The following is a 14501-nucleotide window of genomic DNA, read 5'->3' as shown; positions in this document are numbered from 1 at the left end:
TTTCCTGGAACCATTAAATAACTAAACTACAAAACTATAGGCAGTATTATCCAAATTAGGGTAATTTATATTACAGTTCTTTCAGTTATACCCACTTACCACAGGCAGGCGGCAGCACACACATGAATTATTAGTCAGTTTGTTTCTTGATGCATCTACAAAATGCTCCCATCATACCAACCTATGTCTTTTCCCAAGCCCCTTACCTAGGATTTCTAAGTGCTAGGTCAGCAATAGCAAATTCCCTCTTTGACAGGTCAGGGCTATCATTTCAAGTTACTAGTAGCAAAAAACGAAGGAATAAAGAAAGAAAACTAGTTATGTCCAGGTCATTGGTATATAGGCTGTGAAGACAATTCTAGATGAGGAATTAAAAATATTTGGAGACTTCTATTTAAATGCAATGGATTAAACGTGTACTTTATCTCTGCTGTCTCCTAAAGCATTATTAAAATGAGAACAAAGGAATAAAAATCGAACCAAACGATAAATAAATTGGGAGGAAGTAACAAGATGAGAGAGGTCAGTAAAATTTTAGAAGTGGAAATAAGGTACATAAGGGGATAACTGATTTAGCAGGCCAGAGAATGCTAAAGCCTAAGCCTGAAATGGGCAGACAGGCTACCAACAAAACAGCAAGCCCGCTAGTGTTGTGGGACTCCAGAAAGAGCTGAGAATTGAAGGTACTGATCATCTCGAAAGATGGGTATAGGGTTGGTACTGCAAAAAAGAGATCTAGCTAAAAATTTTGAAGGGGTTCAATTAAGACCCCTAGATTTCCTTCTCTAATACCCACAACCAGGCTCTGTGCTTCCTCGTTCCAAAAGATGAAGTTAATCTTGGGTAAGGCTGAACCATTGAGGATCTGGAACCAGGGGCAGCAGTCACAGTTGAGAATAAGGAGGTTTAGGAAAAGAGGCATTAAGTAAAAGACATCATAAATGTAAGATCTTCCAAGTCTCCTTTACCCAACATGGCTCCTAGAAGGCTGGTGGAAGATTCAAAGATTTTTCTAGAAAAAATTACCAATCCAAGAAAAAAGACTGAATACGTATTATTCATTGTCATTTGGGGGGGTCCCCTAGTGACAAGACAAACTGGTGCCTTCTCATTACATACGGTAAAATCCATCAGTTTACAAGCCCTGACTCCAGTGCTTCCAAACAACTTTCAGTGAGCACCAAGACCATCAGACATTTGAGATCTACCACGACAGAGAACCAAATTACAATACAGAAAAATAGGGAACAGAAAAACAAAATAACAGCAACAATTATACAAGACTAAAAAATCTATCCTCCCCTAAATATAAAATATACTCAACTATAACCAATATTCTTAGCACAGATTAGATGGGCAGAAGGCTACCAACAAAACAGCAAGACCGCTAGTGTTGTGGGACTCCAGAAAGAGCTGAGAATTGAAGGTACTGATCATCTCGAAAGATGGGTATAGGGTTGGTACTGCAAAAAAGAGGTCTGGCTAAAAATTTTGAAGGGGTTCAATTAAGACCCCTAGATTTCCTTCTCTAATACCCACAACCAGGCTCTGTGCTTCCTCATTCCAAAAGATGAAGTTAATCTTGGATAAGGCTGAACCAAGATTCTTGTGAAATAAGAATAGGACACTATTAAAAAAGAAATAAGAAAATATGAAGTAACTTTAAAAAAGACAAAATATGACAAAACTTTAAAAAGAAGTGTTGGAAAATAACAATCAGGGATGGCTATAAAGGAGAACTAAATGCCAAAGAAATGAATAGGATTATTAAAATAAAACAGAGGATCAATCTAGAAGATCCAATATATAATTGGATTGTAGAACTAAAATTATTTCCTGGAAGACAGAAAAGAGACTGAGAAGAAAATTATCGAGAAAAAATAACGCAAAAATAGACACATAGATCAATGGAACAAAACAGAGTCCAGAAATAAACTCACAATTACATGGTCAATCTATGACAAAGGAGGCAAGAATATACAATGGGAAAAAGACAGTCTTTTCAAAAAATGGTGCTGGAAAAACTTGACATCTATATGTAAAAGAATAGACTGAACCACCTTCTTACACCATACACAAAAATAAACACAAAATGGATTAAAGACTTAAATGTGAGACCTGAAACCATCTCTTCTAGAAGACCGCACAGGCAGTAATTTCTCTGATATTAGCTGTAGCAACATTTTTCTAGATATATCTCCTGAGACAAGGAAAACAAAAGCAAAAATAAACTATTAGGACTACATCAAAATAAAAAGCTTTGTTGGGGCGCCTGGGTGGCGCAGTCGGTTAAGCGTCCGACTTCAGCCAGGTCACGATCTCGCGGTCCGTGAGTTCGAGCCCCGCGTCGGGCTCTGGGCTGATGGCTCGGAGCCTGGAGCCTGTTTCCGACTCTGTGTCTCCCTCTCTCTCTGCCCCTCCCCCGTTCATGCTCTGTCTCTCTCTGTCCCAAAAATAAATAAACGTTGAAAAAAAAAAATTAAAAAAAAAAAAAAAAAGAAAAAAAGAAAAAAAGCTTTGCATAGCAAAGGAAACAACAAACAAAAAAATTCAGCCTACTGAATTAGAGAAATATTTACAAATGATATATCCAATAAAGGGTTAATATCCAATATACAGACAGAACTTCTACAACTCAACACCGAAAGAAACCAATCTGAATAAAAAATGGGCAGAAGACCTGAATAGATGTTTTTCCAAGAGGACATACAAGTGGCCAACAGACACATGAAAAGATGTGCAACATCACTAATCATCAGGGAAACAAATCAAAACCATAATATCACCTTACACCTGTCAGAATGACTAAACTCAAAAAGACAAGAAATAATAAGTAAACTGGTATAGTCACTCTGGAAAACAGTATGGGAGTTCCCCCCCAAATTAAAAGTAGAAATACTATATGCTCCAATAATTCCACTACTAGGTATTTACCGAAAGAATACAAAATCACTAATTCGAAAGGATATATGCATCTCTCTGTTTACTGCAGCATTATTTACAATAGCCAAATTTACAAATAGCCAAATTATGGAGATATATGTACATCTCCATATCTCCACACACAATGGAACATTACACAGCCATAAAAAAGGACAACATTGTAGCATTTGAGACAACCTGGATGGACCTAGAGTGTGTTATGCTAAATGAAGTAAGTCAGACTGAGAAAGACAAATGATTCCACTCACAAGTGGAATCTAAAAAAAGCCCCAGAAATGAATAAACAAAAAGCAGAGTCAGACCTATAAATACAGAGAAAATCTGATGGTTGCTAGAGGGGAGGGTATGGGAGGCTGGGCCAAATGGGTGAAGGGGAAAGGGAAATATAGGCCTCCAGGCCTCCAGTTATGGAATGAATAAGTCAAGGGAATAAAAGACACAGCATAAGGAATACAATCAATGATACTGTAATGGTGATGTACTGGAACAGATGGTAGCTATATTTGTGGCATAATGTATAAATTTGTCAAATCACTAAGTTGTACACCTAAAGCTAATGTAGCATTGTGTGTCAACTATACTCAAAAAAGAAAAAGTAAATTAAAAAAAAAAAGAAAATGTGGTACATATATAATAGAATATTATTCAGCCACAAAAAAAGATTAAAATCCTGCAATTTGTGACGTGAATGAATCTTAAGGGCATTATGCTGAAAGAAATCAAACAGAAATACTTTATGATCTCATTTATATGTGATATCTAAAAATGTTGAACAACAAAAAGAGTAGACTGGTGTTTGCCAAGACCTGGGGGCAGGGGAAATGAAGAGATGTTGGTAAGAGGCTGCAAACTTTCAGTTATAAAGAGAAGTTGTTCTGGGGATCTAATAATGTACAATGTGGTGACTGTAATTAACAATGCTATACTATATAACTGAAATTTGCTAAGAGAGTAGATCTTAAATGTTCTCATCACACACACACAAAGGTAACTGTGAGGTGATGAAAGTGTTAACTAATCTTATTGTGGTAATCAGTTCACTATATATATATAAAATCAATGATACACACTGTATATCTTAAAGTGACACAGCTTTTGTTAATTGTATCTGGATAAAGTTGGAAAAAATGTAAGTTCGAAAGGAAGGACCTCACCTATGAAAAGAAAAGAAAGAAAAGAGAACAGAAAAGAGTCGCCTGGGTGGCTCAGTCAGTTAAGTGTCTGACTCTTGATTTCAGCTCAGGTCATGATCTCACAGTTCATGGAATCAAGTCCTGTGTCAGGCTCTGCACTAACAGCATGGTACCTATTTGGGATTCTCTCTCTGCCCCTCGCCTGCTCACGAGTATATGAGCTCTCTTGCTCTCTCTCTCTCTCTCTCTCTCTCTCTCTCTCTCAAAAATAACTAAATAAATGTTTAAAAGAGAGAAGAAAAGAAATATTCCAGGGCTGGGAAGATGGTAGAGTAAGAGGAATGTTAAGCTCACCTCGTCCCATGGCTACAACTAGATAACAGTTACATCATAAATAACCCAGAAAATGACCTGAAGACTGGAAAAACAAACTCCACCACTAAAGGCAGAGAAGAGACCACACTGAAGAGGGTAGGAAGGGCAGAAATGCAGTGGGGAGCAAAACAGTGTCACCATCTGCCATGGGGAGAGGAACAGATGATTACACCTGGAAGGAAGCTCACTCAATGAAGACAGATAACCATAACGTTTGGCTTTGAATTTCATCAGTTCTTAAAACCAATAGTACTTAAAGCCCAGAATTTTAAAAATCAGTGGACTTGGTTCTGGGAGAGCCTGGAGGGCAACAGGAAGTGGAGTCCCTGCCCTTAAAGAGAGCATGGAGCCCTTAAAAAGCCCTGTCCTTAAAAAAAGCCCATGGAGATTCAGTGTAGAAACAGCAATTTGAAAATGCCTGGGACATGGGGAGGGAGAGTAGTTTACTCATTTTGGATCATGTCCTGGAGGAGAAGGGATTGCCAAGGGACTTCTCTAGGGTCAAAAGAGCTGTCAGGCACAATCTCCCTGTCCCACCCTCAGCATAAACACATGGCTATGTGGAAACCAGTGACATTCACTACATAACCTGCTTACACCACACCACTACCCCTCCAGCCGGACCTGCCTCAGTCCCAGGGCTGCAAGTACCCTCCCCTAGAAGACTTGTACAAACCTTGCAATACTAGGTCTCCTGACCCATATGTTTTGTGTGGCCTCAGTTTCAGTGGCAGTGGCTACACAGGCTTTTTGGAAGCCTCGTGTACCTTGTTAAAATTGTGCGCTCCACCCATACATCCCTGGGTCCCTGCAGGTCTCATTTTGCAAACAGACTGCCATGCACCTTGTTAAAACTGCACACCCCATCCTGGGGACCAAACACTGCCCATAACAGGCAAATAGAGACTCAGTGGATGACTGGACTCAAGGGAAAAGCAGCCAGGACACAACAGCAGGGTGTGTTAACACACAGAAGACATGCCTGAAGCACCGGGCTCTGGTGAAGGGGGCATTACACTGCAGGGCACTACAGGACCTTTTCCTCATAAGGTAATTACTTTCAAGAGCAGGAGATGTAGCTGACCTTCCTAACACATAGACACAGAGACAAAACAAGGAGACAGAGGAATATGTCCCAAAGGATAGGACAAAACCACAGCAAGAGATCTACACAAAATAGATAGAAGTAATATTCTTAAAAGAGAATTAAAAATAATGATCATAAAGATAGTCACTTGTCTTGAAAAAACAGCAAAGGACATCAGTGAGACCCTTAACAAAGAGATAAAAAAGAACCAATCAGATATGAAGAACACAATAAATGGAATAAAAAATATACTAGATGGCTAAAGTAAGCAAAGGAACAAATTAGCAATCTGGAAAATAGAGTGATGGAAAGTAATCAAGCTCAAATGATGAGAGAAAAATAATTCTGCAAAATGAGAACAGACTTAGGGAACTTAGCAACTCCATCAAGCACAAGAGCATTCACATCATAGGGATCCCAGAAGAAGAGGAGAAAAAGGGGCAGAAAATTTATTTGAAGAAAAAATAGTGGAAAACTTCCCTAATCTGTGGAAAAAAGATATCCAGATTCAGGTGGCATAGAGATCCCCCAACAAAATCAACCCAAGGAGGTACATGAATACACACAGTAATTTAAATGGCAAAAAGTAGTGATAAAGAGAGAATTTTTAAAGTATCATGAGCAAAGAAGAAAGTTACATACAAAGGAAACCCCATAAACCTATCAGTGGCTTTTTCAGCAGAAACTTTGCAGACCAAAAGGGAGTGGAATGACCTATTTCAAGTGCTGAAAGGAGCAGCACCTGTGTGGCTCAGTCAGTGGCTCTTGATTTCAGCTCAGGTCATGATCACATGGTTCATGAGATGGAGCCCTGCATTGGGCTCTGCAATGACAGCATGGAGTCTGCATGGGATTCTCTCTCTCCCTCTCTCTGCCCCTCCCCTGACTGTGCTCTCTCTGTCTCTCTCAAAATAAACAAACTTAAAACACACACACAGACACCCTCGGGGCACCTGGGTGGCTCAGTTGGTTAAGCCCCGACTTTAGCTCAGGTCATGATTTCATGATTCATGAGTTCAAGCTCCACATCAGACTCTCCGCTGTCAGCACAGAGCCCGCTCCGGATGCTCTGTCTCCCCCTCCCCCCACCCTCTCAAAATAAACTAAAACAACAAAACAAAACAAAACCCCTCAACAAAGTAGGTTTAGAGGAAACATAAAGGATTTATATGAAAAACTCACAGCTAACATCATACTCAGTGGGGAAAAACTGAGAGCTTTCTCCCTAAGGTCAAGAAGACAAGCATGTCTGCTCTTGCCAGTTTCATTCAACATAATACTGGAAGCTTTAGCCACAGCAACCAGACAACAAAAAGAAACAAAAGGCATCCAGATTGGTAAGGAAGAAGTAAAACTTTCATTGTTTCCAGATGACATGATACTATATATAAAAAACCCCAAAAAATTATACTAAAAAAACCGCTAGAACTTGGTAAATGAATTCAGTAATGTTGTGGGATATAAAATGAATGTACAGAAATCCACTGCATTTCTATACACTTATTTAAGTAGCAGAAAGAGAAATTAAGATAACAATCCCATTTACAACTGTACAAAAAAAAAAATCACAAAATACCTAAGAATAAACTTAACCAAAGAAGTTAAAGACTTGTTCTCTGAAAAATATAAAACACTGATGAAAGAAACTGAAGATGACACAAAGAAACGGAAATCCACGCTCATGGATTGCAAGAACAAATATTGTTAAAATGACCATATTACCCAAAGCAATCTACGGATTAAATGTGATCCCTATGAGGGCTTCTGGGTGGCTCAGTTGGTTAAAATGTCTGACTCTTGATTTTGGCTCAGGTCACGAACTCATGGTTTTTGACATCAAGCCCCATGTGGGGCTCTGCACCAACAGTGTGGAGCCTGCTTGGGATTCTCTCTCTCTCCCTGTCTCTCTGCCCCTCCTGTGCTCTCTCTTGTCCTCTCTCTCTCTCTCTCAAATAAATAAACTTTAAAAAAATTTTTTTAAATATGACTCCCTATCAGAATACCAACAGCATTTTCCACAGAACTAGAATAAACAATCCTAAAATTTGCATGGAACCACAAAAGACCCTGAGTAGCCAAAGCAATCTTGAAAAAGAAAAACAAAATTAGAGTTATCACAATTCCAGATTTCAAGTTATATTACAAAGCTGTAGTAATCAAAACAGTATGGTATTGGAAAAAAAAAAAAGACACAAAGATCAGTGGAACAGAATAGAAAGCCCAGAAAAAACACCCACAAATATAAGGTAAATTAATTTTTAACAAAGGAGGCAAGAATATGCAATGGAAAAACAGTCTCTTCAACAAATGACGTTGGGAAAACTGGATAGCTACATGGGAAAGAATGAAAGTGGCCTACATTCTTATATCATACATAAAAATAAACTCAGAGTGAATTAAGGACCTAAATGTGAGACTCGAAACCATAAAAATCCTAGAAGAAAACAGAGGCAGTAATTTCTCTGAAACTGGTCATAACAACATCCTTCTAAATATGTCTCCTGAGACAAGGGAAACAAATACAAAAATAAACTATTGGGACTACATCAAAATAAAAACCTTCTGCACACTGAGGGAAACAACCAACAAAACTAAAAGGTAACCTACGGAATGGCAGAAGATATTTACAAATGACATATATGATAAAGGGTTAGTATCCAAAATATATGAAGAATTTACACAACTCAATACCAAAAAAATCCAAATAACTCAATTAAAAATGAGCAGAAGACTTGAACAAACATTTATCTAAAGAAGACATACAGATGGCCAACACATGAAAAGATGTTCAACATCACTCAGGGAAATGCAAATCAAAACTACAATGAGATATCACCTCACACCCATCAGAATGGCTAAAATCAAAAACTCAAGAAGGGCACCCCGGTGTCTCAGTCCGTTAAGCATCAGACTTCAGTTCAGGTCATGATCTCACGGTTTGTGGGTTTGGGTCCTGCGTCAGGCTCTGTGCTGACAGCCTAGAGCCTATTTTGGATTCTGTGTCTCCCTCTTCTCTCTGCCCCTCCCCTGCTCTCTCTCTCTCAAAAATAAAGAAAAAAAAAGAAAAGAAACTCAAGAAACAACAAGTGTGGGCAAAGATGTGGAGAAAAAGGAACCTTTGTGCACTGTTGGTGGTAATGCAAACTGGTGCAGCCACTGTAGAAGACAGTATAGAAAGGGCGCCTGGGAGGCTCGGTTGGTTAAGCATCCGACTTTCGCTCAGGTCATGATCTCCTGGTTCGTGGTTTCAAGCCCATGTCGGGCTCTGTACTGAGAGCTCAGAGCCTAGAGCCTGCTTTGGATTCTGTGTCTTCCTCTCTCTCTATCCCTGCCTGCCCATGCTCTGTCTGTCTCTCTCTCAAAAATAAAGAAACATTAAAAAAAATTAAAAATAAAAAGACAGTATAGAAGTTTGTCAAAAAATTAAGAATAGAACTATCCTACAATCACTCTATGATCTAGTAATTGCAGCACTGGGTACTTACCCAAAGAATACGAAAACGCTAATTCAAAAAGATATATGCATCCTTATGTTTACTGTAGAATTATTTACAACAACCAAACTATGGAAGCAGCCCAAGTGTCCACTGATAGATAAGTGGGTAAAGAAGATATGGTGTATGTACACACACACACACAAATGGAGTATTATCCAGCCATTAAAAGGAATAAAGTCTCACTATTTCCAACATATATGGGTTTACAGAGTACAATACTAAGTGAAATAAGCCAGAGAAAGACAAATATCACATGATTTCACTCATATGTGGAATTTAAGAAACAACAAACAAAGGGAGGAAAAAAAATGAGAAATCAAAAAAACAGATTCTTAGCTATACAGAAAAGATGGTTTACCGGAGGGAAAGTGGGTTGAGGAGGATGTGTGAAATAGGTGAAGATTAGGAGTGCACTTGTCTTAGTGAGCACTTAGTAATGTATGGAACTGATAAATCATGCATTGTACACCTGAAACTAATATAGTACTGTGTGTTAACTACACCAGAATTAAAATTAAAAATAATTTCCCAGAACTAAAGAACTCAAATTCCTTAAAGGGCTCACAGATTATCCAGGCACAATAAATTTAAAAAGATGAATTAATACACATATTACAAAATTATTTTAGAATACTGGGTAAACAAAGGATGTTTTAAGAGCATTCACAGAGAAAAACACACAAAGGACTAGATATAAGAACGATAGCAGACTTCTCAATATTGGAGGCTAGAAGACAATGAATACAATAATACCTTATGCATTCTGAAGAAAAATGATTTATAACCTACAATTCTATACTTGGCCACGTGATTCTTCTCAGGAAGCTACAAAGTGTTCATTCAAAATGAGATAATAAACAAGGATAGTGGAAAAATACACAAGAGCCAAGATATAGGAGACTCATCAGAAGGAGAAAGCCAAAGAACATCTCCGAGACGCTGGTTAAAAGGAAGCCCCAGGGGGCGCCTGGGTGGCGCAGTCGGTTGAGCGTCCGACTTCAGCCAGGTCACCATCTCGCGGTCCGTGAGTTCGAGCCCCGCGTCGGGCTCTGTGCTGACAGCTCAGAGCCTGGAGCCTGTTTCCGATTCTGTGTCTCCCTCTCTCTCTGCCCCTCCCCCGTTCATGCTCTGTCTCTCTCTGTCTCAAAAATAAATAAACTTAAGAAAAAAAAAATTAAAAAAAAAAAAAAAGGAAGCCCCAGGACGACACCTTTCAGCGGACTTGCAAAACAAAGCACCCAGAGGAGAGTGGGAGCACTGTCTCCAGGGAGGTGACACTGGGACTGAAGATAGCCTGATGCACCTACCCACACAGGAAGAAGCTGTGAAACTGTAGCAAAGGGTTTAGGAATGGATTATGAAAAGTGCACATACACAAAAAAAGGAACAAAAACAGCTAATGATTAATTCCAGAGTTATCCAAGAGTTGCATTTACAAAAGGGAACATTATTACAGCATATTAACTGGTTCATCTGTGTTGGAAAAGACTTCTAAGATAGCAAATGACCTTGTCTCCTGGTTTTCATACCCTTGTGTAGTTCCCCTTCTTAAGTGTGAGATCACTACATCTAGAGCTCATTTCTAATTACTAAAATATGGCAAAAATGATGGATATTATTAGACTAGGTTACAAAATATCATGACTTCTGTCTTGCTTTTTCTTACGCTCTCTCTGGTTCTTGCTGGATCATTCTGATGAAGCAAGCTGCCATGAGAAACTAGATAAAGAGGAATGTATGATTAGGAACTGGGGAAGTCACTGAGCAGCAAGCAAGGTGCTGAGGTCTTCAGTCTAACAACTTACAAGGATCTGAATCCAGGGAGTAACTATGTGAATAAGCTTGTAGGCAGATCCTAACCCAGTCAGGCTTTGATTGCAGCCTTGGCAAACACCTTAATTGCAGCCTGGAGACCCTGAGCTAGTGGACCCAAGCTAAGCCATGCCCAGATTCTTAACTCAGAGAAACTATGAGACAATAAATGTTGTTTTAAGCCACTAAGTGTTGGACTAATTTGTTACATAGCAACAGATAACTAATACAACTTGTAAACAATAGTTTTATATTTATAAAAATATAAACACTGAATACTGATTTAGCCAACACTGGAGAAGGGAGGTACACGCATGTGACTAGGTTGGTTTAAGAAGCTGAATATTCTTCCATGGAAAGAAGTTATAGGTACTATAAACATGCCATTTAGAAATAGGGATGTAAACATTAGAAGAAATAGCTCTGATATTTTAGCTGGTAACTTTAGGGAGTATGGCAGGGGTCATTATTTTATTAAGACTTATGAAACTAGTTGACTTTTGAAACAATGTATTACAAGTTGATAAAATTATAGAAAATTCTGAGTGAACTGACTTCTTTGAAAGACTCATTTACACTCTGCAAGGTCTATATGATTGCAAGCAAAATGCAAAAATAAATCCAATTTCTTTACAGTAAATTATTAAGTCAAAAATCCTTTAAAATGTTTGATTAAAAAAACAACTACTGTAGATAAAAGTTCAAAAGCATAAGCAAAGGACAGCTACTAAAAATTTAAAAAAACAAGAATATAACTACAGAAACCAAGAAAATTAAAAGGAACCAATGAATACCACTTGGCTCAACTCTATGTAAATAATTTCGAAAAGCTAAAGCTAAAACTGTTCCCAACCACTGAAAAACAGGGCAAAGTTCCAAATTCCTTTTAAACAGACTCCAAAGCCCAACCAAAATTACTACTAAAAAGGAAAACTATATACCATCTCATTTATGAATATTAAAACAAAATTTTAAAAATTAGCAAATTGGGAGCCCTGGGTGGCTCAGTCGGTTAAGCATCCAACTCTTGATCTCAGCTCAGGTTATGATCTCACAGTTCGTGAGTTCTAGCCCTACATGGGGCTCTGCACTGACAGCATGGAGCCTCTTGGTATTCTCTCTCTCTCCCTCCCCTGCTCTCTCTCACCCTCTCTCTCAAAATAAATTTAAAAACTTAAAAAAAATTAGCAAATAGAATCCATCTTTTTTTTTCCTGTTTATATATTAGCTTTTGAGAGAGAGTGCGAGCAGAGGAGGGGCAGCGAGAGAGGGAGACAGCGAACCTACAGCAGGTCCCATGCTGTCAGTGCAGAGCCCAACGCTTAACCGACTGAGCCACCCAAGTGCCCTGCAAACAGGATCCATCTTAAGAAAATACTTCCTGGCAGAGTAGTTTATTTTAGAAAGTCAGAATTGTTCAATATTGGGAAATTTTATTATGATTACTCAAATCAGTAGACCTAAGGAGAAATACCACACAATCATCTCCACAGATGCTGACATACATGACAAAATTCAACATCTTGCTAAAATACAGTAAAACTGGAAATGAAAGATATTTTCTTGACATGATAAATGACAGGTATCTCATGCTTGAATCAGAAAGCACCACAGAGAACTAAAGGAACAATGATGGGATGCCTTCCATTCTCACTATCAATTAACACTGTAGCAAAAGTACTTGTGCAAATGAAAAGCATACAAAGTTATTAGGAACCTTGAAAACCACAATGATATCTATCCTCTTTAATGCAATCAAAATAACACTAAAAAATAGATGCCAACAGAAGTGATAAAATGAGAAAAAATATTTGCAATTCGTATCACTGGGGTTACACTCTAATATCTAAAGAGTTCTTAAAAAATGTGAAGGCTCTAACAGAAAATAATGGGCAACTGTTTCTATGTCCCAGAAAAGTAAAATAGAAACAGCATAAGCCTCATCTTTTTCTTTGATCCCCATGCCTGGCATATAGTAGAGTCTCAGTAAATGTGTTTACTGAATGAATTTTATAACTGATGGTTTTTGTATTCAGCCAGAAACATGATAATTATTCTTATAAAATTAATGATTTGAAACACCCAGACAAAGAGGTAATCTGACTTATGTTCCTAAAATTAGTGACAGTGGAATCTAAGTTATTTCTAGATGTTTCAACAGAGGGCAGGGCTAGAGAGCATAAATTGAATACAGCATGAGTAAATAACTTTAATAAACTCACACGCATGTCTTGTCTGTTGATGAAAGGAAATCCAGTATAGGAAATAAAGTTAGCACTGTAATCTTTAAAATCAAAGGACAACAACATGTATAATTAGGGATGTGATAAAGACTTATTCATTGGAGGCTTGTATATAAACACGATCGATATACAGTCAAGAGAAGCTTGAATTTACCTTCTACCATATTACCATCCTTCTGAAAAATTCTCTCTTCACACCACTGACAATGGATCAGGTACTGAATCTTCTTGGCTGTTTCATCTGCAGAAGTAGGCCCCCTCAAAACTCGCACAACAACCAACACAAAATGTTCCAAAGCCACTGCAAACAGTACTTCAATGCCTTTGTTACATCGGGCTGCAGCTCTGCAAAAAATTTTTAAGTTATTTTGGGGGCTCATCATGTTTCTTTGGCATTTTTATATTGACAATATTAATTGGACAGTAAACTATGGATGGATTATGGGAAAATACGGAAAATTCAATTCTTAGTGGCAGTGTTTTTAAAAGATCATTAGTATAACCTTTACACAAATTGAAACACAGGAAATAAAGGATGCTTGACAGAATCTTTAGTGACTAGACATTTTCCATTATGGAAATAAGTCAATAAGACTAGTCAATAAGACTAGATTCTCAGGGTGCCTGGGTGGCTCAGTTGGTTAAGCGTCTGACTTCAGCTTAGGTCATGATCTCACCATTTGTGAGTTTGAGTCCCACACTGGGCTCTGTGCTGTTAGCAGCCCACTTAGGATCCTCTGTCCCCCTCTTTCTGCCCCTCCCCTGCTCATGCTCTCCCAAAAATAAACATCTAAAAAAAAAAAAGACTACGTTCTCTGATTTTCAGTGTCAATTTGTTTCTTGTCATCACCACCACCCTTTCTTTTTATCTATTTTTTTTCTATAAAAGCTTCTTCTAAACAATATGATTGAGTACTACCTGCAGGATAGTATACCAGATGCTGAATGTTAAGTGAAAAAGAATAGGCAAAGTTTCTGACACTGTTAACTTTATAGACTTTTGGGTTAAATTCTAACTGATACATCATTTATGTAGTTTTCCCTTTGCAATTATATGTACTAAACTTATTTCATATGTATTAATTTCAACTTGTTGATGTTACATTATAAACATTTTTAAGCACATATACTAGGTCCTCGGTAGGACTGACTGAATATCAGAGTTTTCAGCTAATTAGGAATAACTCCAAAGGTCTATGAAGTTTAATAATCTGTATTATGCTAAGGTAGGAATTTCAATTTAACTGCTGTGAAAGCTAGTGTTGAGGCTAGTGAACAAGCTGGCTGATCATGCATTAGCTATGTTCTCAGTGTCAATTTATATTATATTGTTATATTCTTCTTCTAGCATAATTTTTTGAATAAAACTGGTGCTCAAAGAAATCTTCCTTGCTTTCTTTAGAAATCCTGA

The 14501-nt window shown here is 37.9% G+C and overlaps 1 protein-coding gene across 3 annotated transcripts in view; it reads right to left on the bottom strand.

The window, feature by feature from the left end:
• The window catches only part of TRMT1L (tRNA methyltransferase 1 like), a 41566-nt gene that overhangs the window by 7865 nt on the left and 19200 nt on the right, over nt 1-14501 (bottom strand). For all 3 annotated transcript variants that reach the window (XM_030302410.1, XM_030302412.1, XM_030302413.1), the window contains one exon: nt 13245-13435. In XM_030302410.1, the coding sequence (XP_030158270.1) occupies nt 13245-13435 (191 nt within the window). The remainder of the gene's footprint in view (nt 1-13244; nt 13436-14501) is intronic.

The sequence above is a fragment of the Lynx canadensis genome, chromosome F1 (assembly GCF_007474595.2).
Source record: "Lynx canadensis isolate LIC74 chromosome F1, mLynCan4.pri.v2, whole genome shotgun sequence".
NCBI classification, from domain to species: Eukaryota; Metazoa; Chordata; class Mammalia; order Carnivora; family Felidae; genus Lynx; species Lynx canadensis.
The sequence above is the reverse complement of the archived record's forward strand: the minus strand, read 5'-3'. Positions and strand labels throughout refer to the sequence as shown.